General features: G+C 42.6%; 1 protein-coding gene across 7 annotated transcripts in view; it reads left to right on the top strand.

The window, feature by feature from the left end:
- The first annotated feature begins 8476 nt into the window (after positions 1 to 8476).
- LOC135324422 (protein Hook homolog 3-like) overlaps positions 8477 to 27526 on the top strand; it is a 91371-nt gene continuing 72321 nt past the window's right edge. For 4 of the 7 annotated variants that reach the window (XM_064500696.1, XM_064500695.1, XM_064500693.1 and 1 more), the window contains exons 1-2: positions 8477 to 8614; positions 22482 to 22567. In XM_064500696.1, the coding sequence (XP_064356766.1) occupies positions 22508 to 22567 (60 nt within the window). In that variant the 5' untranslated portion in view covers positions 8477 to 8614; positions 22482 to 22507. Of the gene's footprint in view, positions 8615 to 18594; positions 18695 to 22481; positions 22568 to 26408; positions 26468 to 27526 lie in introns of those variants that run through there. The other 3 variants (XM_064500694.1, XM_064500697.1, XM_064500698.1) reach the window with 3 other exon arrangements.

Here is a 27526-nt window from a genome sequence, read left to right as displayed (position 1 = left end):
TGACACATTCGGAACTTTCAGTGATTGACAAGTTGTTTACACTTGAAGTACTTCTCTGTTCTTATAACTAAACTGTTCCCTTATCCTATAGGGCTAACTAAAGTTCATATGCTAACACTGTTGGCATGGGTTGGGCCTGGTTGACAACTGCCACACCCATCAGACTCTCCATCAGGTCTATCTCCAAAAGACTTGGCACAGGAGAGTAGAGGGATAGACTTGCACCCTAATACTAAGAGGTAGGGGGAGGGAAGGGTGATAGAATTGTAAATCAATAGTAGTAGTTTGTGATTCATAAGATTTAAGAGTGATAATTAGTAGCTTTGTAATTGTGTGTAATGGTGTACAAAATGATATAATTGTGAATTAGTAATAGTGGTGTGTTTATTAATTAGCTTTATTCATTTCTTAGTGATGTGTTGCTTAATCAGTAAACATTGTAGTCTCTTAAATCAGTTAAGTCTCAAGTCTGCAATCTAAAAAGGGAGAGTCAGACCCATGAAATAACTAACAGACATCAGCCATGTAGATGATGAAAATTTAAGAATGAAAATTAATAAGGAATGATGAACATTATTCAGCGTGACCAGCTGCATCATAAAAACCCCTTCTCTGTGAGTTTGTGTGAATGGGCTCTATAGGTGTGGCTGGAGAAATAGTTAGCAGAAAACAACAGGCTGAAGAGATGAAAAGTATGTGCTATGAAGTAGCATGTGAAAGTCTCCCAAGGACTGTTAAGATCCAGAGACTAGTGGTCTCATTGAACCCCAAGAACTGATAAACTCAGAACACAGAGTCAGCTGACTCTGTCCAAGGCCACCACACATACTGACATCAATGACAGACTGTGTAACTTGGACCACAGCCAAGAGGGCAGTAGCTGCTGTATGCAGGCAAAAACTGCAGGATTATATATGCACCTGATGAAACAAGGGACTCCAGGGGGACTTTCCAAACACCTACCTAGAAGCCACTGACATGGCAACCCTCCACTTCTGAGTCAACAGCTGGAATCAGCCTCCCAACTGTTGCTCCAACTGGGTAACTATGAGTGAGTGTGCAAGTAAACTGTGAGGGAATAACTGACTGTGCTGTGTGAATAGTTTTCTGCTATTAAAAATAACAGCCTGATTCTATTAATCATAGAACACTTTTTAATCATTAAGCTGCTAAAAAATACTGGTTGTGATCTGTGTCTTCCTCCAACTGGATCCCCTAACAGGGAAAAGGGAATTTACAATAACTGAAGATTAAGAAGAGTTTGGCTTCACCTTTGGAAAAACGCATCATTTCATTTTGACTGCGAAACAAAATACCAAACTATGTCAAGCAATTAGTTAAATAGCACAGTATCTATGTCACAAAAGCACAGTTATTTTATACACCAATGCAACCATTTGATTTAATAGAACAAATTTAAATTTGACAAATTGAACTACATGTGTATTGATAATTCCTATAAACATATTCTCACCTTAAAAGTGCATATACCAGAGCAGCAATGAAAGTGAAACTCAGTACAACTACCATCACTACTTGGTCACTTATTCCTTCTATAACTGAATCATTATCTAACTTCAAACTGTTAACTTCTGCTTGGTGACTGGCCATTCCACATCTAAAATTAAAAAAATATATATTTAATATATACATAGAAATATATATACATCTATTTATACACACTAAATTCTTGAGACCACAGATTAATCATCACTTGGGGGAAAAAGGGAGAGGGGAAGCAAGAGTAATCAGCTAAATTTTACTAAATAGAGAGCTTGCTGCAGAGGATTGCACAAAATTATTTTTACACAGTAGCAATTCTTTAGATCATAGCCTAGTCTTTTAAGACCTTTTAAATCAGTCAGATACCTTAACCTGGAGATCTTTACCAGATATCTTACTTGGGCATAAGAGAGCCTGCTTGATTTGATGTGTTCTAAGCGCAGTCTGTTTATACAGAGTGCAATAAGTCTATTTTATCAGTAGTATTAGCTAGTACAGACTACCTCATTGCAGTTAGGCTAAGAGAGCATCTTTTGAGAAACCTAATTTACATCATTCACGTGGGAAAAGAATCACTAATATTTGCATTTCAGTTGTGTTTAAAGCAATAAATGTCCATTTGGATAAATAGGAGCCATATCATACGCTTTATCTGCCTGTTCTGTGCATTTTATATCCTTCAGCTGGAAACATGGTGTAAGGGTGAGGCGGGGGGCACCGCCTGGACTCCCAGCAGGGACGGATACACAAACACAAGGCATACGATGGTCGATATGGAGCATTTATTACCTCTGCGTCTGAACGGGGGTTCCCCGGCGTTTTCCCAATCGAGGCAATAATGGAGCGGGGGATCCCTGGCACCGCTGAGCGTCGGTCCAGGGTGAGGAACCCCGGGGGGGCACTAGATGAAGTTTTTATGTACCATACACATGCGCAGTAAGCATGTTGAGCTCATTGTTATTCCCGATTCAAAGCCCAGGTGCAGCACCACCCTGGCACAGGCTCAACTACGTGACTATGGGTCAACATGCCCTGTTGATGCTCCTTTTCCCACGGAACGGCCTGGCTAGCTTCCATCGCCTATCTCCTCTACATTCTTCCGCACTTTCCCATGGACTCCACCCCCACCATGGAAAGCTAGCTACAGGCCGTCCCAATCCTCAGAAGGGCATGGGGTATGAGGGCAAGGGAGTTTACAAAGTAATGAAATCAAAACATAACATAATACAAAGCAAGAGATAGACAAGAGTCCTCCTTGTATGAGGTGGCTGATATTCTCAATAGATGCCGATTCATCGGTGATGTTGAAACAGCACATCTCAGCGAAGTCATGGTGTCTGTGGTTATCTCGCAGTAGGAGGCAGTCGATCCCTAGGTAGTTTTGCAGTGTTCCTTGCTGCACTGCTCCCAACTCCCTATTTAAAGAGGCAATGGCTCTAGATGTCCAATTTAAGCTTTGAGCCAAAGCACAGGCAACATGCTCTAACTGTCTGCAATTATGCACCACCACCCCCGGGATCCCAGCTAGGCTCCACAAGAGGCCTAGAGCTTCTGCATGAGAAAATAAACTTAGATGGCGGTTACAAGCGGCATCTTAGGATATGCTACGGGGTTCGCCGCCGCTCCGTCATACAGGGAGGGATGCTTAAAGTAGCACAACCAACAATGCATAGGCCACCTGTGGCGCTGGCCAGCACATATGTATATGCTGTAGGGCCACACAGAAGGAACCACCCTAATGGCAGTATAAGGTGAGCAGATGCATAGGTAATATCCATAGTGTCATTACAAATGAACTGCATATCAGTTACATTCTGCAGAACAGAGACAGCATTCACAAAGCGAAAGCAAGTATCTGCTTTAGATATGTTAGCTATATGAGAAGAGTAAGCCCAAGGTGTCAGCTTTTGGGAAACAATACTCAAATCGTATAAATTCATGGGAGTAACAGAAATATCAATTTTTTGTATAACTCTGCAATACCACGAGTGGAGCTGGTACACCTATGTAACATGCAGTTAAGACATCATCCACTGATCATCCTCCTGCAATACAGAAAGCAGAGAGGTTAGCTGATCTTTGTGCGAGCCAAATCCATGTATTTACATGGGAAGCTGGATGGTCTTGTAGATCAACGGCATCTGTCGTGGTCAGCAAGAGGCGACATTCCAACAGCAACTTCCAGATGCCGGCATGGCAACCTGTTGATGGGAGGATATAAAGGCATGGTATCGCCATCAGGAAGAACAAGAGCAGTGGCTCCTGGACCATCTGCTAAAACAGTGCCAGGCTGTTTTTCCTTTTGAGGAGTTAGTACCCACACACTGGCTAAAGAGTGCACTGAGGGTGTTTGCTGAACTTGAGGCACTCTAGCACTGTGGATCAGGATTCCTCGCAGTATGGGTGCTCCCTGTGAGACATTCACTGGCGTGGATACGGATACCTGGAAAGATCAATCTTGAGAAGAGGTCAATAAGAGTGGGGCTATTTTAACAGGTATCAAAGGTGTAATCAGCCATACACAGTGTGAAGGGCAGTCAAGTCTTAAATGTAAGCTTATAACTCTTTGTTCAGTAATCATAAGTTGCTCAGATGTATAGAATTCTACCTGCCCAGAGGCGAGTACACGGGGGGCAATCCCCCCCCTTCCATTACAGATATCCGAGCAGGGATTGCTTGGGTCGGTTTGGCTTGTACTCGCTCAGGAGATAACGTCCCAAAAGGAGGGGCCTCTTGGACAGGTAATGGGTCTATTGGGGGAGCAAAGCCCACACCACAGCCAAAAGCTGCTTTTCCAGAGGTGTATAATTTGCTGTGGCCCCTTGCAGGGAACGGGACCAGAAACCTATAGGTTCCCGCTTTGTGTGGGCACATTGCTGCCACAACCCCCAAGACATTGTATCCCCCATAACTGTTACCTCCGTCTGAAAAGGTTGTCCCTCGTATGGGGTGAATAGCTTGGAATGTTGGACCACCGCCTCCTTGCACAGGTCAAAGGCTTGCTGCTGCTCTTTAGTCCATTGCCACTGGCTACCCCTTTTTTTGGTCAAACGCTGTAGTGGCCGCATTAAATATGCTAAGTGGGGTATAAAGGTCCGCCAGAACCTCAAAAGGCCCCCAAAAGCTTGTAGTTGTTTTACAGCAGTGGGAGCAGGGTATCATTGAATAGTATTGCGAACTTTCTCAGGGACAGCTTTCGTCTGCTGCCTCCAGACTATCCCTAAGAATTGCACACTGATGTCCGGCCCCTGTACCTTCTCAGGGTTTACAGTGCTATGCAACACTGAAACCTCTGCTCCTGTATCTACTAAAGCAAGCACAGCTACTTCCCCTCCTGAGCACCACCTAATTCGCAGGGGTACATATGGGCGTCGGTCCCCTGGATGATATGCTGCAACCGACGCTCAGATTTTGGGGGACCCACCTCCCCTTTGTTGTTTCTTAGCAGGCAGCTTCCAGGGAGCACTGGGTGCAGGTGGGGTGGTAGGCTGTGTCTGATATTGCTGATTAGCAGGTAACTGCTGCTTAAATAAGTCAGCAGTAGAAAGACCATTTATCTCATCATGTAATACCCCTGCCTGCAGCAAATCAGTCCACATCTGTCACCTCTTTAGCTTTCCACTCAGTTTAGTAGTCCCTGCCAATCTTCTCGCCTTGGAATTCCGAACTGCTCTCACTTGCCTAGTATCCGGTTCACCAACAAGTGCAAAATTCCTTATATTGTTTACCAAAGCCCCCACTGTAGCGGCTAACTCACCTGTGGACAGGTAAGCACCTACCACAGCGGCGCACAACCACTGATACAGCAAAGGAGCAACTACAGGGTTGCCGGAGCTATCTTGCGCAGATGTAAGCTGGGAGAGATAATACTGCACTTGAGAGTCTGTGGACAACAGGCTCATTAAATTCAGCTCCTCTCTTAACAACGTTAATGATCCAGCCCCATTATCCCAGGCTCTCACCATCCACGCTAGTAATAACTCCCCCAGTTGCTGCTGGAATGTGGTCAAAAATTCACGTAACTCCTTTGGCATATAAGTCCTTGTCTGCTCTACGGTATTCCTATCTATCTGTCGCTCCCCCCAAATCTGAAGAAGCGGCCGCACCTGAGCGTTAGCGGTTCTTGCTCGATATCAAAATCAATTTCTGAGTCAGATGAGGTACTCCAAATATTACCATCCCACTCCTCTGGGTCCCAGGAGGGTCAAGTTATAATCGCCCGCACCTGAGAAACAGCAGCGGGCACCTTCCCATACTGCCCACGCTGCCTATTAGCCATCCGCAAAGCTAGCCACTCCATCTTGTGGGCTAAATCTTGGGCTTTCTCAGCTTGTGCTGTAATCACTTCTTGGGCTATCGCCTTTGCATCTCGCAAATCCCCCACCTCCTTTTCCAAATCTTTCACTCGTTGCTGCAAAGAGGATACCTCGTTATCTAAGGCTCGAATGCCTGTCAGCAGTGCCCATCCTAATCATCCAGCCAGCTTCTGAGTTGCTTCCGAAGCGGCACGGAAGGGCATACCCTGTAAAGCGGATTCAACCGCCTTTGGGGTAACGCTTTCCCCCTGTGCCAACTCTGGCCAGTCCTCGGGGACTGCCAGCGTGGCAAGCAATGCAGCCGCCGGCCCCCATGGCTCAGTCTGGGGCCATCCTGGCAGCCGCAGGTGAGCAGTCCCTTCTTGACTCTCGCCCTCCCCCTTCGCTCTCCTCGGCCACGGCATTGTCATTTGTGTATCCTGCCGACTACGCCAAGTGTAAGGGAGGGGCGGGGGCACCGCCTGGACTCCCGGCAGGGATGGATACACAAACACAAGGCATACAATGGTCGATATGGAGCATTTATTACCTCTGCGTCTGAGCGGGGGTTCCCCGGCGTTTTCCCAATCGAGGCAATAATGGAGCGGGGGATCCCTGGCACCGCTGAGCGTCGGTCCAGGGTGAGGAACACCGAGGGGGGGGCACTAGATGAAGTTTTTATGTACCATACACATGCGCAGTAAGCATGTTGTGCTCATTGTTATTCCCGATTCAAAGCCCAGGTGCAGTGCCACCCTGGCACAGGCTCAACTACGTGACTATGGGTCAACATGCCCTGTTGATGCTCCTTTTCCCACGGAACGGTCTGGCTAGCTTCCATCGCCTATCTCCTTGACATTCTTCTGCACTTTCCCATACACATGGGCAAAGCTTGGACAGAAGAACACACATCCAGGCTTCTCTCATTACCTTGTCATTTGTTTTATATTCATTTCATATCTGCAAAGACCAGAATGACTTGCTAACACTAACATTCATTAAATTATAGCTAGAGACATAAGCAAAATAAAATGATCTGCAACATGCTAAATCACTCCTGTTGCAATCAGGAAGTGAAATGAACCACAGTTGTGAACATTATGAAACCAGCAGAGTTAAGCTAACTTTGGAAAAAGATGACACTAAATGTCATATTGAAGCTGTGTTCATGTACAGTTGAAGTACAGTTACTAGATCTGCAACATTTCATCTCTTGGTTGCTTATTCAACTCTAGTCTATATTATTAGTATACAAGGCTTGTGACTCCTCAGATGTTACATGTCAGTCCAGTTCCTTATCAACAGGAATCACTTAACATTACACCTGACATTCTCATTAGAAACCTCAGACAGGACACAATTCAACAAATTACTGAGAATATCTGAAGGATTGGGGAAACCCCAATCCCTTCACATACTGAAGTTGAGGCACTCTAGATAAGTAACTGGGGAAGTGCACTGCCTATACGTTCCCCCTCGACACCCCTTCAAGAGCAAATATGACCTAATTGTGGATAAGCAGGGTTTTACTGAGAGAAAGTTACTGTCATTTTCCAGATGAGAAGAAAAAAAAAAAAATCCTTTTAAAAGCTACTCCTTCCACATGTCAAACTATATTATTACTAGTAAGTGAATTTCTTTGGGTGCAGAATGCTCACAAAACCACATTGCTGAAATTGGAGATTACTGGAAGTTGGGGTATAGCACAGATCCTTCCTAGTCCTATGAGCTACCTGTCAGAGACCCACTAAATCAGTTACTACTTATGCATTCAGACTGTAGGACTAGTGAAGGAGAGATATAAGGCAAGGGAAGTCAACCTGTGGAGGACCTCTTCAGAGTACTAGCACTCTTAAGGAACCTACTTTTTAATCAACAAAAATTGCCACTGCAAGCTCTGACAGAAAAAAGTAACCACAGCATCAGCTTTGCTAAGGCGAGCAATCCAATACCAGGGTATCACTAGTGACTTGCTAAGGTCGCTCAGGCAGAATAATATATAGGTGCAGTAAGATAAGCGTCTCAGCTGAAATGCACCTACAGACACAAGTAGTGTTAACACCTTTTGCACTTGTCAACACAAGGGTGCCCAGGCTACCCTAGCACAGTGTGGGGAGCAGGGTGCTCCATGCAGCCTGCCTTTAGGGGCCTCCCTGAAGAGCCTGGACCCCTTTCAGCTTCTCACAGAGCCAAAGGCCACCAGCACTCAGAAGCTGCCTGGGGACAGGATGTTGGTGTCCCGGGACACCAGCCCCACAAGGGCCCCCTCAGAGCAATGCAAGCACCCCCACAGTAGCAGGGCTCGCCCAGGAATGGTGGACAAACCTACCCCCGAGACCAGAAAGAAAAGAAACACTGTATGCCCAAGCAAGGCATTGCCCACAAACCAGAGAAAAAGACAGATCCCCTCCCCCCAAAAAAAAACAATAAGCGGGCGGGCAATACCACAGCACTAACCACCAACTTCCCTTTCCTCAAGTACCAGAGAGAGAGGGATAAGTAACCCTTTATCTATAGATTACTGCAATAGCTGAATTTCCGATGAAGCTCATTACCAGTTTTGGCTCCACCCTCGTTAGCCTGACGTAGTAGTGGTGACGGAGGCGGAACAAGTGGGTGGATCTTGGTAGGTCAGGTCGTAGTGACGTGTATGCACCACAGCCCGGCTTGAGACGGGGTGAAAAGGTGGTGAGCACCACCTTCGCTATTGATCTAGTCCATAAGTTACGTTGGTGGCCTCAGGATCGCTGCGCTCTGCTATGTTCAACGTGGAAAGCTTAGAACGGGCCGAGCTTGGGGAGAGCCTCCTTACCTGGGTGAGTGCTCGGGCCCAGTAGGCCGCTCGGAGCGAGGTAGCCCAGCTAGAGGCAGCTGCCGCGGTGCACATCTGTCTGCCCTCTCTGGTCACCTCTTCCTCTCCGTGGCCCTATGGATGGCTCCGGGGTCTCTGTCACTTTAGCCCCCATGCCCTGGGCCATACCCTCGCTCTCGGGTGAGCCTGAGCCCTTCCGGGGTCGGCGGAGCACCGGTGGACCTGCCCCGCCTGGCCAAAGCCCTGGGGCGGAATGGGGAGTTGTAGCCTCTGTACGTAGAGCCCTTCATTGCCTTAACTCTACATCTGCCGGGAAAAACAAAGGAGCTTGTTCCCCGCGCGCGCCTGCACAGGCATGCGCGAGGAGGAAGCAGGTTGCAGTGTGTTGGAGAGTCTCTGGTGCATATTTCCTTCCTGTCGCGTGAATAGACTTGGTGGGCAAGTTATTATTGATTGCGTTGATTCTTCTCTCCACCCCCCCCCCCCCCCCCAGTCTTGTGCCTGTTCTGCCCATGGCTGCAATGTTTTTGTGCCGTGTTTCCTAACCTGCTGTCTGTGTGTTCGACATGGACTGCATGCATCGGTATGTTCATGGGGTGTTGTTACTCACAGAACAGCCAGAACTTACTGGACATTGAACCTGCTTTTGCAGCTACTCTGTATTTTGAGACGTGGAGCACAGTAACTGTAACATATCTGTGAAGCTGCTATTTCATTAGCAGTTGTCTTGCTGGTTTAGCTGTCTGGAATCATTGGCTTCCCACACACATTAAGAAAATTGCCAAGTAAATATCTATTATATGAAACTCTGGAACATAACATACTGTTGAACACAAATAGATATTTGGCTTTTAGAAACTTAATCTATGAAAGATGGGAGCTGGACTGAGCTGTGAAGTTCATGAGAATTATTGGGGCATGAAAATGATGATTTAGGTTTCTCTGTGAAAATCGAAGTGGATAAGGGAGGGAAATTCATCAGCTGTTAAAAGTGAGCATGTAGCTTGGAATGTACACAAGACTGAATTTTATGGGAAGAGATGTTTATATTATGCCCTAGCTACACCAGGACCATATGGAGGCCTAGAATAAATAACTTGGTCTCCCTTTCCTTTGCATTCATGCTAATCCTTGTGTCTTCACCAAGGTTGTTACTTGTCCTCCTTTTGGCTCTCTTTGAACCCCCCCCTGCTTGGAGAAGACTTGAAAGTGCTGCTGGGATTCATGAGGAAGCATACGTGTATGAACCCTGGGAAAGAAAGGCCAAGTGGGAGGCTTGTACAAGGAAGGAAGGTTTATGGCGGGGGGGGGGGGGGGATAGAAAGAGACCCGTTATTAATCTCCATGTGCTCCTGCTTTAGTTGTTTTTAGGTATGCTCCCCCCCCAGTCCCAAATGGCTTCTTGGCTCTCTAACTTTTCAAGTAGCCTGCAAATCAACTCTTGCTATGCTTCCCATCAGCCACATGCAATTAATATGCTTGTGAGCTGTTGTAATGATTTAATTTTCTCTCTCTGAGAAGCTCAGTCTGTTAAGTAATCTGAACTGTTACTCCTACCCCTTATCCAGTTTTAAACTAATTTAAATAAAATTTCTGAAATATTAAAAAAGATTTCATAAGGTAAAAGTATTTGCTAACTAGCTAGGGAACTAACAATGCATAGTTAGAGGCAAAGGCTTCATTGGGTGAGGAGAGGAGGCTTCGGAGGCTTCTCTGTGCAGCCAAATATGATATAAAACAATAGTCTATATGTATTCTGAAGGACTGTTGTCAACTTCTACTGGATCTGAGCACATGCAGAAGTTGGGATACTGCTGATTAAAAATGAAATAAAATAAAATAACAATTCTTGTTTGTGGAGGGGATGAGGACCAATATATCTGCATGAAGTCTGTTAACTGTTAGGAAAAAATCTCAGAATTCCCCCGCGCCCTTCCATGGCACTGAAAAGTATTGGAACCAACTAGTGATTGTCCCTACCGCATTTCAAATTTGTAGATGAGGCAATCAGTTTGTTCAGTGGCAAACTTTATTGTTACTTTTGAACTTTCTTTGCATTAAAAAAAAAAAATCGCCTTGGGACAAGGAACAGGAAAGAACAGGAAAGTTTGAGCAATGATTCTGCTCCATGGCATTGTCCATCTGTAGAAATTATGTACTTGGCTGTATGGTCATTTTTGAGCAATAGTAAGTATTTATACTCCTTGATCATGAAATTGCATCTATGCAGATGGATCCTTGTCCCCCTCTGAGAGTGGTCCATAGAGATGGACCAAGCAGTATCCCTGAAGCCTAGCATCCCATGGACCATTTATTTAAATATCCCAACTAATCTACGTCCTTTACATTTTTTCTCTATTCTTCGCATGCTGACCTAATCAGGACACTAGCTTCTTCCTTTTTTGCTTAGCAGAAATATTTGTAAATAATTCTTAAAAAGCATTAGAATTAGTCAACACCATTGTGTTTCTTAGGTGATTGTGTGGGATTTTCTGGCTGTTTTAGCCATTTAAATATTTTTGTATGAAGGTGGCTTTGAAATTGGCTCAGTTCAATTAAAAAAAAAAAAAGTGGTTCAGAGTAAGCTTTTGTTCTGGCCCTACCTGGATTTAAAAACTGGTTTGGTTGATCTGGTTTTAAACTTGATTGGCTGGGATGCATCTCCCCTTAAATTGCAAGATATGAAACTTGCAAAAGAGACCTTGCTTGTTTCACTGGAGACTAAAAAAACTCATTATAAACAAATAAAACTGTTTTCTTTGTCTTAATCTTCCCTCAAGTTTCATCATGATTCTTGGGAAACAGCTCCTTTAGATGGCAAAAGAGCTGTTACAACTTAGAAAAGACTGGCCATCTGAGATCTATTGTGCTGGAAAAATTGTCTCTTCTCAAGAACTGGTTTAACCTCCTAGATTGTTTGTAAAAACACTTCACATCCATATAGAAGTACTTAAACTGGTTTGTCAGTGTTCTGAGTAGATAAGGTTTTGCAAAGGGGTCTGAGAATCTGTTCAGCCTAAACTGAGTGTTTGCTGGCATGGATGTAAGCAAGCTGAAATTGCTCCTCCCTCTGACAACCTGTGCTTTTGATGGCTGAGAATATCCTTCAAGCCTCCATGCCTGAAATTACTATTTTTGATATCTTTAAACTAGAGCAAGCCACTATAAATGTTCTGTTTTTATTTTTTAATACCCCCCTCTCACTGTTTTGGGTTATGTTATAGTTTAAGGAATTGCTCTCAGTTTCATTTATCTCTTGGATTGACAACATTGTCAGACATGTTCCTGAATCATTTTTGTTCAGGGTTTTAAACAGCTGAGAGAGCTTTTGTTTCCTTCTGTTTCAGCAAATTGCCATGATGGTTCTTGAGGTAGCTAGGGTAGTGGCAACTGGAGTGAAATTGAGCAAGGGACTGGAGCCCAACTACTGACATCTCAGAGTTGATTGTTCTAAGCCTTAGCAGTTTGCAGTCCATTGTCATTGCAGAACTAGTACTCTACCAAAAAAATTTCCCAGTAGCCTCTTCTGAGTTTATTCTAGGCAATGTGGTATAGGTGCCCAAACAGCATTGCAACCAAAACAGTCTAGAACAATGTGGCTGTGGAGTAAACCGGCAGTGTGTTCAAAATTGTTTCAGCATATCTAATAGAGGTACACAGCGTCTTTTCTGTTTAAAACTTGTGACCGATCCAGATGCAGACACTGAGGTTCTTTGCTATGGATGTAGTGTCAGGAGTGTTTTTAACTCAGTTATATCTCTGGGTCATGTCCGAAGACCTTGGAGTGTTTTCATACATGCATGTGGCAGTTGCACTGTAATATGCCCATATCTGAAATAAGTAAAATGGCTGCAGGCTGTTCAGGGTGTTGTTTTTAGCACGTGCTGTTTTTAGCATTTTTATAAAACATAGAACTAAGATCTGATGCTGGGGAAGGTTGCTTACTGCTTGCTATTTAAGCAGCAGGATTCCTCAAAGAAATCAGTGTAGGCTGGTCTTCTGTAGCATATTGCTGTGGAGATGTTGGCACCTCTCCCTCCTCGTCACAGTAACTTACTCTGTTGTATGTTGCCTCCGTTTAGTTGCACCTTACCCGCTTTCCTTTTCTAATTGCCTTGAAGGCCAAATAAAAATACTTTCTTCAGGCAGAGGAGTTGATGTTTATTTCCTTGGTAGAGGTGTTAAAACTCTCTATAAAGTGGCCATTTTGTAAATACTGTTCAAAGCCTGTTTTGGCTTCCTCCGACCTGCTGGCAATGCTCTTCCTAATGCAGCCCAGGATACCATTGACCTTGGCCACAAGGGCACATTGCTCACTCATGGTCAACTTGTTGTCCACCAGGACTCCCAGGTCCTTCTCTGCAGAGCTGCTTTCCAGCAGGTCAACCCCCAGCCTGTACTGGTGCATGGGGTTATTCCTCCCCAGGTGCAGGACTTGGCACTTCCCTTTGTTGAACTTCGAGGTTCCCCTCTGCCCATCTCTCCAGCCTGTCAAGGTCCCTCTGAACGGCAGCACAACCATCCAGTGTATGAGCCACTCCTCCCAGTTTTGTATCATCAGCAAACTTGCTGAGGGTGCACCCTGTCCCTTCATCCAGGTCACTGAGGAATAAGTTGAACAGGACTGGACCCAGTATTGACCCCTGGGGGACACCGCTAGCTACAGGCCTCCAACTAGACTTTGTGCCACTGATCACAACCCTCTGAGCTCTGCCATTCAGCCAGTTCTCAATCTACCTCACTGTCCACTCATCTAGTCCGTACCTCCTGAGCTTGCCTATGAGGATGTTATGGGAGACAGTGTCGAAAGCCTTCCTGAAGTCAAGGGAGACAACATCCACTGCTCTCCCCTCATCTACCCAGCCAGTCATCCCATCATAGAAGGCTATCAGGTTGGTTAAGCATGATTTCCCCTTGGTGAATCCATGCTGACTACTCCTGATCACCTTCTTGTCCTCCACATGCTTAGAGATGGCATCCAGGATGAGCTGTTCCATCACCTTTCCAGGGATCGAGGTGAGGCTGACTGGCCTGTAGTGCCCTGGATCCTCCTTCTTGCCCCTTTTGAAGACTGGAGTGACATTGGCTTTCTTCCAGTCCTCAGGCACCTCTCCTGTTCTCCATGTCCTTTCAAAGATGATTGAGAGTGGCCGTGCAATGACATCAGCCAGCTCCCTCAGCACTTGTGGGTGCATCCCATCAGGGCCCATGGACTTGTGGATGTCCACTTTGCTTAAGTGCGCTTGTGACGGTTGTGAGGTTTTTAAGGATGCTTGTGATTTTTTTTTTTTTTTTTGTAAACTCCCTTTTTGAAGTAAGTCAAAGCTGCTGGAATTCACTAGCTAAGCTATGTTTTCCCTTCTTCTTCATTTACTTCCTTACTTTTTATACTATGGTACTCTTGATTCTTGCATGTCTCCTGTGTAGTCTATACTTTAAGAGCCTCTCTTGATTTCTTCTTGTGGATGGAAGGGTTGCAGGAGCCTAGCTAAGCCTGTTTGCTTAAACTGTCTTCTCTAGTCATTGATCATTGACCACAAAGTTGTAGGCTTTTATTTTTCCTCCTGATGATATCATCATAACTACACCAAGGAATGTGTGGGGATTATTCATGCCATCTAAGTAAATTTCTGACTAGTATTATATATTCTTTGTGGAGGTCCCATTGACTGTTGAGAACTAAGACTGTTTGGGAACTAAATTTAGATATCCAAGTTAGACAGCAAGTGTGTATTCACACTACGTTAGATGTTTCTAGGGCATTAGAATATCTGGGAAATTTAAACTCCATATTTTGTGTATTTCAGAGTTGCAGAGCATTGGATGGGTCATAGCTTTTCCTCTGTTCTAGGGTTACATAAGATAAAGCTTTGAGGGAGATTGTTTGCCACAGGCAACAAGGTGGTATTAGCTTTATTTCAGGATAGGAATAGATAGAAAACCATAATCTCTTCTAAACAATACCATTGCACACTTTAGTGATCAGGAAAAATGAGACTTGATCACTCCAGTTTGGTTTAGCTGGTACTTGAACAACCTCAGAAGATGGCAACCTAGTCCTTGGTGACTCCTGACTTGCTTATTGAATCGTGGCAGTTGGATTACTTTTGACAAAAATTTGTTCTATGTACGCACAGTATCCTTGAAGTCTGAGGAGATTGTGTGCTGAAATATAAAGCCTGGAAAGGGAAAAGATTTGAACTACGTGATACAATAAACTTGGGTCTGTGCTAGACATCTGTGTCACCAGTTTTGACATCTATTAAGTCTGAAGTTTCTAAGCCTGCTTGATTAAAAATGTGCTGCCAACTATCTCTGAATTCCATCCTTCAGCTGGTAAGTCTCTTACTCTCTTGTGATTCTTTGAAAGATTGGGTGTTTCCCACACTGATCAGAACTTGTGCAGATGTGATATTTTAACATAACTTAGTACTATCAGATTCACCTTTTATATACCTTTGCTGGAAGAGTTCTTTATTCCACCTGTCAATAAAGACAGCACTTTTCATCTAAGTTATACCTGCAAGAAGGTGGAGTTGTGGGCTTCAAGTGCCTATTCTTTATTTGGCAAGGGCACAACTGTCATCTCTGTTCATCCATGTTTTTTTAACATAACATTTGAAATGTGTCTAAATCTTAACTACTAGTCTTCTAAGCTTTCTTCTCCAAACCCTATCCAAGAAGTTAAAGGACTTAGTTTTATTTGATGGCATAAGGCAAAACAATACACTGTTGCATGTGCAGTAGTGTTTAAATGGGGGTTAAGTAGGGCATATTTTTCTGGTGCTGTTCAGTTTTCCAGTAATCTGGCAGTCTTCATCTGTGATAATGTTTTCTTTGTGGGTTTGAATGCTATTCTGCCACCTAAACTAATGTCTACTTTTAGAGAGCACTTCCATTATTTTTGCTTGATTAAACTTTGTGGCTTGTCATAGGGAAAAACTTTTCAACTCACATGGTTTAAATCAAATCAGGATCAAAGTGGTTGATTTTATTAACAATATGTGATTATCTAGCAATCAGTGAAGTATACATTCAGGATCCATATCAGCAATACACTAGATAAACCACAATACTAAACACTCATAAAATGTTAATAAACACGTGCACATTTCTAAACACCCCTCTATTACTAATCCTAAACTAATCCCATACACGCACACAGTTACATGGCCCCCCTCCAGCAGTGTGGGTTAGAAGCACACCCCTCCTGTGGGAGTGTGGGTTCCCCCACTTGCACACCCCTCCTGTGGGAGCTGCGGGTGCTCCAGCTATAGGTGCACCCGTGCTGCTCCCTACAACCTGCTGATCCACGTGCCGGTGAGAAAGCCCCCCACGAGGTCACCTATGCACCCCCAAGGGGTGGGCCCCTACTTGGTGCACCCCATACTGCCAGCCCACTAGCTGGAGGCAGGTTACTCATGGGTCCGCCAGGCCTAGGCAGAGGCTGTGATGCTGATGCCAGCAGGGCCAGTTCTGGCAGTGTCAAACCCAGTTTCACTGCTGCTCTGTTCCCATTTCTTTTTCCACAGTTGCAATTTTTTAATGTTTCTTTTATGCTTCTTTTCAGGCTGACTCCTCCTTCGTTCCAGAAGTCTCTCTGTAATTCCCTGGTTACTGTTTAATCTGGCTAATGGTTGTCTTCCTCTTTAGTGTTATCAGTTTGGGGCACGTGCCCTCTCAGACAGTTGTGGGTGTCCCATTCATACCCACTGTTACACTCACATCCCTATTTATCAGCTGTCCTTATCCAGGCCATGTTGCCAAGAGGAGGCTGTGCAGACTGCCCCATAGTGGACCATTACTGTTTGGATTACTTATCATCATCACAGTTGCTCTGTTATATTCTTTTTTTCATCAACTAGTTTTTGTTTTTGCTAAAGCTTTCTTTTATACCAGAGAAATTCACTGTTCTTGGATCTATTTCCTTTTTTACCTAGCATGTTTGTTAACTAGCTTATTTTCTCACATATGTTTCTGCAGTGGTTAAATGTACACCAAATACTGTTCAGACTAAAATTCCATTTGTTGTGTCTTAATACTTTTTCAGACTTGAACAGTTCAGTCAGCAGCAGTTTTGTGGTGGTGCCAGGACACTGTAATTAAACTTGTTTATGCTGCCTTTCCTCTCCCATCTAATCATGCTCCAATAAGTGTCAAGATACCTTTTCTACTTTCTGCACTGCATCTCTCCATAGAATAATACCATACAAAGAAACTACTTTGAACAGCTTGAGTTACAAGTGATCTCTTTTGTGAATTGTGAGCATTTCTAGTATTACTGGAATACTTTGATGGAAACCTTATGTTATTGACACTTGGCTGGTTCCAATATTTGGGGCCAAACACTGTTATATGACAAGGAAGGAATTTGAAAAACAGGAAAAAAAAATCAACAAAAAAAACCCGCCAAAAGAACCTCCATCCTGGCCAGTAATGTTAAGTCCTTGTTAACTGCTTGGCCATTTTGAATGTCTGACACAAAGTTGGATTGCAAGCAACTCTTGATTTTTAATTTAAAAAAAATACAAAGGTTGTCAGTTTGTTTGTTTGTTTTTTAAGACCAACAAAGTCCAGCAATCCAGGTCCTGGAGTAAAACTTGCTGTTTATGCAAGAGTCTTAATCCTGTGGATTTGCTTCACTCAGTATGATGCCCTGTTGAAGATCATTAAAAAATGGCTTGTAGCATGATTAGCCTAGCAGACAATAACACCACTGCCAAGTGTGAGGAAAAAATGGGTGAAGAAGTTGCCCTGGAGCACAGAAAATGTTTATAGGATAGGAATCCAAATCTCATTATGATAAATCTGACTCAATATTAGAAGCTGGAATTTGAAGATGAGCAACTTTCTGCATCAGGTAATCAGTTTATCATTCTGGAAAAAATATTAATGATCTGGTTTCTTCTAGGCACTGGAGCTGAGTCAAATGTGTTTTAATCAGGTTCTTAAGGATCCTCTTGATGATATTTGTGAATGGACTAAAAGTCTTGTGTGAGGAGAGAAATATTCACCCCTCTTCTTGCTCTTCTCTGCCAGTCTGCTCCTTCACCTGTTCTTGCTTATGGCATGAGTAATGATCTCCTTCCAGGCAACTGAAACAGGTTCCTTTTTTTATCCTTATTCTTTTTAGCCACTTCCCCCAATTTTAGCTGTATAATCTGCTTTGTTGGTTGTTTTTCATGAGGGGGCAGGTTTGACTAGGCTCTTCATGGTAGTTGATTGTCATTTTATGTAGTCAATTCCAAAACTATGAGCAAATAATGGGGAAATAAATACTATATAAAATGTTGGGGGGACAGGACTATTAATTGGGCACTGGTGAAATATTTACTTTGTGTTGTGTGATCTATAGGGCAACCAGTTGCACATTGTTTGCCACCTAAGATGCTCATATATATACTTCAGGTATTGTATAACAGACCTTTTTTATATTCATTTATAATAATTGTAACAGCAGTAAAAAACAGAGCTTTGAATATAATCATTGTGCAAAGAAAAGGTATTTCATGAGCAATTTGTGTTGTGGAGGTTAGTGTTGGAGAGCTTCATGAATTGTAGCTCTTATTTTATCCTGGCCCTCAGCTATTGTTTTGGAGGACTGTGCGTTTAGCCCATTCTTCAACCTTAATACTGGGAGTATTTTTCATGAAACGCACACCTTCCTCCTTTCTTTAGTAGCTAAGGAAGCCTCACTAGTCATATGTATCATCTGGAAATCTAACTCAGGTTTTCCAAGATCCTGACTTTTTATAGTAATTTTTTAGCCCCCCTGGTGTTATCCACCATATAATCCCTCACCTATGCTTTAAAGTAGTCTCATGCATAATTAACTTAAAAAAAAAAAGGTGAAATAACTGTTTTTTGTTTCCTTACATGATAGTTGGAATGTGTGAAGGACTGTCAAGGATAGTGGTTAACTCATTTTATTGGGTGTTTTTTCAGACTCTGTTGTCTATTAGTATATGTTGTCAGAGCTCCATATGATGGGCACAGGAAATGGAAAAGTTGGAGAAGTGTTCATCACATTGTCAAAGTTGTTAACAGGGGATTGGAATGAATGTACAGCTTTGACAAACAAAAGGTGAGGACAGTTATTGAACACAGTCAAAAGTGGGAACAGTTCCAGCAGGATGAGAACATATGGGGGTTGGGCGGGGTGCACACATTATGAATGCACAGGAAAGGAGTGTTTCAGCAGCCATTATTCAATAACTGCTTAGAGGCACACAAAAAAAAAAATATTGGTTGCTGCTCTGTCTCCACAGCTGGACCCTGCTTCTGTGCTGCCACATGCTTCTCATTCTTCTCTTAGGAAAATGAAGATTGCAGCTTCTTAGAATGGTTGATAAGTTGTTTCAACTAGACTCTTTCTGGAAGACAAAGTTGTTGCTTTCATTGCATATCTATAAAGGTCTTCATTAATCTCTTGCAGCAAAGATATTATATTTTTTATATATTAAAGTTTATGTAGCATAAATTTGCTACTTCAGTGGATATGTTATGCTGTGTATTCATTGTTTGTTGTGCAAACAAGGGAATTTATTAAAAAGTTAAAACTCATACAAAGAAACAATTCATATAATCAGTCTTTTCTCTCCTTTCTGTTCTGTGCCATCTGCAGATAGCATTGAAGTCCTCGGTTGTGATCTTGTGTGTGCATGTCTCATTGTGGAAAAAGTAGAGGTCAGGTTGCTTACCTGAGCTGTACTGATCCTTACTGACCATTTTGCCTTTTTCCTCTTGTGTAAAGCATTGGGGAGTTATGAGGGCAAAACTAGTTGTAAAAAGAGAGTGTGCATTTATTTATTTATTTAGTATCTCAGAAGTATGCTTTGCAGCCTTCCTTTCACTGCTCAGTGTAGTGGTATTTCCTACTTATATTTAGTCAAGGAGGGATTTCATTCACCAAAATAAAGTAATGAATATTGACAAGATGTGGTTTGCAGGATGGATGAAGGCCTCCTTGGGTGTCAGTATTGTTTGGTTGAAAATAAGGTTTTGCATTTATCTATTTCTGAAAAATTGGGGCAGTGGTTCTCAAGTGAATTTTTGCTTTGGCTATCCATGCATTAGATCAGGTGGTTGCAACTTTGATAACACAAAGGCAAAATATGCAAAATTGGAAACAGGTTTTTTTCATGTTGTGACTATGCTTGAGGATCAGATTGCTATGCCATCCTGAGCTTTTTCATGCATGAGCATCCATGTTCTGTCATGGGGATACACTGCAGCCTCCTTTGCTAGGGAGAATTTTTTTTCCTGTTTGATTTGGATTCAGACACAGAAAGGGCTCATGGATTACATGCCGCTGTTCAGAGAGACTAGTTAAACTATTAAGATTTCTGGCAAGACAAAGATCTTGACTGTATACTGTCATGTGTGTTTTTTTCTTTTTTTCTTTTTTCTTTTTTTCTTTTTCCCTACCACCCACACTGTTGTTGGGGGTATTTCTGCTGTCTGGGTAGTTCAGGCCAAGCTGCGGGAAGCCACTCTCCAGTCTCTAGCAGCTTTTGCCTGTGATCTAGATGCCATGTAGTAATTTTATTGTTTATATTGTTGGAGCATATACATCATTCACCTCTTATTGTTGTGGTGGTTATTTAAATTGGCTCAATGAATGTACTCTCTGAGGTCATCTTTTTAGCTCTTCATGAATACTGTTCCTGCTTTTTCCTAATGAAGTGCTAAAACCTTTCTTGCTGAGTAAGAGAAAGGAATGGAACAATCATTTAGGTCTTTGTTCTCTAAAATTAGTTTTAAATGATGCTGTTGCTAGAGTGCTTATGTGAAATTCCTAAGGCATTATGAGAGTTTGAATACCATGCTTGTAATTTTGAGAGCCTTCTTCACAGAGACCTGTGAAACTTTTTACTTTCTCTGAATTGCCTGATACTGAAGAATACATAATTAGAGGGCATTTGATAGGAAATAGCTTGGATCTGCATCAATCTTTCAAGTACTGTTAAAGCAAAAATGGTTGTGCATTGAGTTCAGAAAAATTGGTTGATGTATCTGACCTAAATGTAGCCTGAAGCTGCAAGCTCTCCTAAGAATATTAGCCCCTGATATGTACAAATTGTGCTTCATACAGGGGAGCACACGCTTCCCTCCAAGCAGAATAACAGCAGCGAAAGGATTGGCCAGATGTCCTCAGAGTGATGCATCATAGATGATATTTTCACAAACCTTACCTGCATCCCCTTAAAAGTATTGGTCCTTTAAAGGAAGTACTCTGATAAATTGAACCACAGGAAAGGACTTGGCTCTGTGCTGGGGAAGAAGGCTCTGAGCCAGAAGGAAAAGAAAGGAGAAAAGAGCTCTGCTTTATATTTATACATTGCTGCTGATTTACTGGTGTGTGTGTCTGTGTGTGTGTGTGTGTATGTGGCTCCCCCCCAAGTCAATTTTAGGGTATATGCACAAAAATGGAGTAGATGAATACTTGATTAAATTAGCAGCCATAGATAAATTAAGATGTGTACCAATGAATTTATTTTTGGAAAGAGATAATTCTTGATTGTGTGTGTGTGTGAGAGAGAGAGAGACACTTTATTATTATTTTTTTTAACTATACAACATACTCAAAAAGTTAATCTTAGATTGGTCTCTGTATGTGTACTTAGTGTACAGTCTATAGAGAGGAATTTTGTTGTAACCCAATTGACATGGGAGTACTGTGGCCTCACCTTGGCCAGGAGATGAGTACAATGCAAGTGGACTGAGTGTGGTGAGCTGTGGCCAACAGGACAGTGCAAACGAGAACTGAGTGTGATGAGCCTTGGTGGATCAGTAAGTGACAGGAGAACAATACCTGCAACTGCTGGAAATGTGTAGCATGATATCATTGTGGACTGATCTGATTGGCAGCCCATGCCTACATCTGGCTATAAAATCTCCCAGTAACAGAGATCAGGGTGGGGATGTTGTAACCTTTGACACTGTGTAGAAGCAGAGCACCCGAGGTGGAACCGTTATGAGTTGATGTGGAGCCACTGCCCAAGAGCCTGACACTGAGACCTGTGGGAGTGAGTGTTGTGCTTCCCCTAGGCTTGGCTTTGCTGACTTATTGGAGTGGTGATGGGGGGGAATTGAGAGTGAGAAGCTTTCCCTGATGCAGCTTCTCTCTCACTTGGTCCTCTTGCTGTTCCTTTTCCCCTGTGACACTAAATCTTCTGAAGTCATAAGAGATTTTATCATGGATCAAAATCAAATCGGTCATCGCATGTATATGGTCCTTGTCATTCCCCTTGCATCTTATATCTTAACCTCCATCTACAGACTAGGAACTCTTCTGTATACAGCCCTTAATGTCTGTTACTGTAATAATTGAGCATTCCAGAGCAATTGGAGAACTAGCAGCATATAGACCTGCTAGGACTAAAAGAACTACGCTTTCTTCCATCTCATAGTACAGTGGACTTAGTTTTGGAGTACATATGTGTCTCTAGAACATGTAGGAGCTCTGAGTGATGAGTGTTTGGGTGTGGGTTTTGTGTGTGTGTTTTAATTAGTTCTCTTATGTACATTACACTGAGAAAAAGGGATTTTCAGAAGTGCTTAAATGGGAGAACACAAGTCCCATTCACTTCCAACTTTTGTTCATGTGTTAGAAAATGCTTTCGGAAATCCATTTGTTGGGAATATACTATAGTTGATCATAGTAGGGTTTGCAGTATTTTTGGTTGCAAAAATAAAGTTATTAAGCAATGTCTGCAGTTTGTTTTACTGATTGCCATTCAATCTAAAACTTTCTACTTTTCTACTCATATAGGAAATGTGTCCTAACAACAGCAAATAGAATGAGCATCAAGAGGTTTTCAAAAGTAAAAGAAAATAACTTTTTTTTTCCCTCCTCCCTTCCTCTTCAGATCCAGACATTTAATGTTGAAACACCATGCCAGACTGTGGAAGACTTAACGAATGGGGTTGTGATGGCTCAGGTGCTTCAAAAGATGTAAGAACAAATTTGTTCCATGATTTTTGGTGCACAGGTTTATCACTTGTAAATTTGTCTGAATTTGAGTGTATTTTCTTAACTCAAACTTGGCCAGTATTCAATAAGGACTCAACTTTTGCTGTGTTTAGCCAGTGTTTTTAATCTGGAATATGAGTGCTACTTTTTTCCCCAACTTTCAGATAGTTATCTTAAGTGCAGTTAATATAAGCCTAAAAAGAGTACTTGGACAAGGTATTTATCTAGTGGTAATCTTATTGGAAAATAAATTGAGTTAAAACTAAATTTATGCATTCACAACACTTACTTAAACTTCATTTTAAACAGTTGAAGCCAGTGCAAGATAGATAAGGTATTAGCTCAGGGCAGTATTTGAAACCACAGTACACTATACTATATGTTAGAATTGCAGTAGAGAGAAATGATGAAGCTGTTAAAATTGTCTGTATTATTGCTCTCACTTTTGCTATCATTTTTATTAGTGTTAGTGGAGAGTTAAAATACTGAACAGACATGAAAAAAGACTCTGAAACTGGAGTCGGTGTCTCCAGGTCATGTCTGAATTGTATTGGCAGGGCAGTGTGGGAAACATGGATCATACAATAAAACTGTGAGGAGAGAGCAGAGCAAAGAGCAGGATCACAACCCTGGACTGCAGGAGAGCAAACTTTGGCCTCTTCAGGGACCTGCTTGGAAGAATCCCATGGGATAGGGCCCTAGGAGGAAGAGGGGTCCAAGAGAGCTGGTTGGTATTCAAGGATCACCTCCTCCAAGCTCAAGAATGGTCCATCTTAATGAGCAAAAAATCAAGCAAAGGGGACAGGAGACCTGCGTGGATGAACAAGGAGCTCCTGGCAAACCTCAAAAAGAAAAAGGAAGTGTACAGAAGGTGGAAACAGGGACAGGTGACCCAGGAGGAATATAGGGACACTGTCCGAATATGCAGGGATGAGGTTAGGAAAGCTAAAGTCCACCTGGAGTTGAAACTGTCAAGGGATATGAAGGGCAAAAAGAAGGGCTTCTACAGGTATATCGGCAGGAAAAGGAAAACTAGGGAAAATGTGGGTCCGCTGCTGAATGAGGCAGGGGCCCTGGTGGGAAAGGACACAGAAAAGGCCAAGGTACTGAATGCCTACTTCACCTCAGTCTTTACTGGTAAGACTGGTCTTCAGAAATCCCAGGCCCCTGAGATGAGAGGGGAAGTCTGGAGCAAGGATGACTTACCCTTGGTGGAGGAGGATCGGGTTAGGGAACACTTAGATCGAACACACACAAGTCCATGGGACCTGATGGGATGCATCCAAGAGTGCTGAGGGAGCCAGCAGTTGTCATTGCAAGACCACTCTTGATTATCTTTGAAAGGTCATGGCAATCAGGGGAGGTTCCTGAGGACTGGAAGAGAGCAAGTGTCACCTCTACCTTGAAGAAGGGTGAGAAAGAGGGCTGGGAACCATTTTCAAACATTAAGGACAAGAAGGTGATTGGGAGTAGTCAGCATGGACTTATGAAGGGGAAATCATGCTTAACCAACCAGGTAGCCTTCTACGATGAGATGACTGGCTTGTTGTATGAGGGGAGAGAAGTGGATGTTGTTTACCTTGACTTTAGCAAGGCTTTTGACACTGTGTCCCATAACAAGACAAGCTGAGGAAGTGTGGGCTAGATAAGTGGACAGCGAGTTGGATTGAAAACTGGCTGAATGGCAGAGCTCAGAGGGTGGTGATCAGTGGCACAAAGTCCAGCTGGAGGCCAGTCACTAGTGGTGTCCCCCAGGGGTTGATCAGTACCCCAGGGTTTGGTTGACTCCAGGTAGGGGAGTGGTTGATACGCCAGATGGGTGTGCTACCATTTAGAGGGACCTTGATAGGCTGGAGAAAATGGGCAGAGAGGAACCTCATGAAGTTCCACAAAGGGAAATGCCAAGTCCTGCACCTGGGGAGGAATAACCCCATGCACCAGTACAGGCTGGGGGCCGATCGTCTGGAAAGCAGCTTTGCAGAGAAGGGCCTGGGGGTCCTGAGGACATGAGCCAGCAATGTGCCCTTGTGGCAAAGAAGGCCAACAGCATCCTGGGCTGCATTAAGAAAAGCATTGCCAGCAGGTCGAGGGAGGTGATCCTTCCCCTCTCCTCAGCCCTGGTGAGGCCGCATCTGGAGTGCTGTGTCCAGTTCTGGGCTCCCCAGTACAAGAGAGACATGGAGCTACTGGACCGAGTCCAGTGAAGGGCTACTAAGATGATGAAGGGACTGGAGCATCTCTCCTATGAGGAAAAGCTGAGAGAGCTGGGCCTGTTCAGCCTGGAGAAGAGAAGGCTCGGGGGGGGGGGGGGGGGCGCATCTTATCAATGTGTACAAGTATCTGAAGGGAGGGTGTAAAGAGGATGGGGCCAGCCTCTTCTCAGTGGTGCCCAGTGACAGGGTGAGAGGCAACGAGCACAAACTGAAACACAGGAAGTTCCACTTGTACATGAGAAAACACTTCTTCACTGTGAGGGTGGTCGAACATTGGAACAATTTGCCCAGAGAGGTTGCCCTGCTCTAGCTGTCCTGTTTTGAGCAGGGAGGTTGGACTAGATGATCTCCAGGGTCCCTTCCAACTTCCTTAACTATTCTATGATTCTATAAACTTAATGGCTCTGTTTTAATAATGTAAATTTAGTGGCATGCAAGGACATCATATTATTAAGATTAAATGAATGGAAAAAATATTATCATGCTAGATAGTAGTCAATTTTGTTTAAAAAATTTGAAGTCAAATAGAATTAAAATAGTGTATGCATTAGTTTACCATGCCAGCATATAATCTAGGTTGTTTCTGTATGCAATGTGAATTTGAGAATGAAATGTTTTGAAATGCTTATCTTCAAGTGTATTTTCTGTCTAACCTCAACACAGTGCACAAGTGTTTTGGCTTCTTTTGGGGCACTGCAGCTAAGCATTTGAAATGTACTTAATTTATATCCAGAACTACCTGTTTTCAGAGAGAGGTTTTTCAACCTTTCACTAGAAGCTTAAACAATACTTTCTGAAGACCACAGTCCAGATTGAGTATGTGAGTTCCTAGAGACCTATTTAAAAAAAAAAGTCCACTTTATTCTCTTTAATATGAATTCGGTGCTGCCTATGACTAAGCTAACTGTAGAACAAAAAAAAAAAGTTTTCTGTGTGATTCCTTCAAAATGAAGACTAGAAAGTTAAAGAGAAGACATGGACAGCTTTCCATGAGAATTTCTTCCTTTATATGGAAAGGGGGGGGGGAGGGAGGGGGAGAGGGAGACCTTTAATTAGTTTGTTGATTTGAGATAATGCCCTCAAATATTTTATGCAAGCATTTCTAATGTCTAGAATGATAATTCCTTCTAGAGCAGAAAGAAACTGACATTTAGATCTTTTTAGAAGTTTCAGATAAGATAGAAATATATTGGGTGTGGGAAACCCAAATAAGTCCAATAGCTTAGTTATGAAAAAAGATGGAAGTTCTGAAGAGACAGTTATTTTACTGAAGGAATAAATACAGTCATTTGGAAGAGATTTCTTACATAAATTCTCCTGCAAAGAAATTGAGACATCAGTTATTTAAAAAAAAAAATCTGTTCTCTATATACTTTGCATTAAGGGAATCTACGCAATTTCCAATAATGTCAGCAGTCCTGGCTGCTTCAGAATAAGTGAAAAATCTTTATATTATTTAAATGTTTTGTGTTCACCTAAAAGAAAACAAAAAGCAAATAGAAATGGGCATTATGATCCAACATTTAAACTAGCATATTTTAAGTTTTCTGAAATGTGAATATCAGTGTTACAAGTCTAATAAGAAATTGGATGCTGCTTCTTTCTTCAAGATTGCAAATATCTTCCTCCTTTACCTGCTAAAGTAGAAGAGAGGGTGATTCTATAAATGGTAAGTGAGCTTAGTAAATTCTGTAAAAAGTCAAGATTTTTAGCAAAATCTTTGAATTCTATGTTGGAGCGCTTGGGGGCGGGGGGAAACCATGACTGTGGCACATTGAGTTTGGATGTTCATCAATCATGAACTTGTGCAGTTTTCCCCATAGAGTACAATCCCCACTTACTTCATGACATGCCAGCAATTGGTGTCAACGTTCTTCTGTTAGCTTTTTTTTAACTGACTAGTTCAAGGACTGGTTGGAATTGGGATCTGAAAAATACTATGCCTTGATTATATACCAAAATAAAGCTTGAATAACAGACCTCAATAATCTTATTGATTGTATTTTTAACCTATTACTGTGACTTAGGATACTGTCATGTTCCCCCTCCCCCCAGTAGTAAGCAAGGAAATCTACTCCGAGATACTGTTTTCAACTGATGAAGTGATCTCTTAAAAAGAGAAGTATGTACCATATGAATATCACGTTTCTGTAGCAGCATTTGAAAAAATTTTTTTTCCTTTAGTAATTGTCACATTGATACTGAATGTTAGCTGGACTTCCTCAGTGTACTCAGAGAAGTTTAAGTAAAGATCAGCTAAGCAATTGCAAGTCTTCTGATATGTCTCAAGCAATAATTGGATCCTAAAAAATTACTCTTTGGCTGTCTTAACTCATGTCAACTCTAATTCAGATTTACCATTTTGCATGCTTGTGTAATGAAGGCCTTGATTCTCATACATGAGTTTAACAATAACCTTGACTTTTCTATTGAGAAAAGCTTTGGAGCAAAGGAATTGCAGCAACAAGTTGATCTTAAAATTCTAAAACAATAATAAGGTATGAATGATTTCTAAGAAAAAATATTATTGCTTCTCTTTTTGTAGTAGTAGATGCTTCCAATGGATCTTTCATGTAGCTATCGGGGTAGTAAACACAATAGCCAGCTGTGTCTCTGAATGTGAAAGGTCAGCACATAGATGTGGTCACTATGTTTGGTCTAAATAGTTGGTTTAAAAAACTGAGTGGGACCCAATAGACAAAGCCATTTTAGAGAATGCAAAGAGAAA

The sequence above is a fragment of the Dromaius novaehollandiae genome, chromosome W (assembly GCF_036370855.1).
Source record: "Dromaius novaehollandiae isolate bDroNov1 chromosome W, bDroNov1.hap1, whole genome shotgun sequence".
Classification (NCBI taxonomy): domain Eukaryota; kingdom Metazoa; phylum Chordata; class Aves; order Casuariiformes; family Dromaiidae; genus Dromaius; species Dromaius novaehollandiae.
The sequence above is the reverse complement of the archived record's forward strand: the minus strand, read 5'-3'. Positions and strand labels throughout refer to the sequence as shown.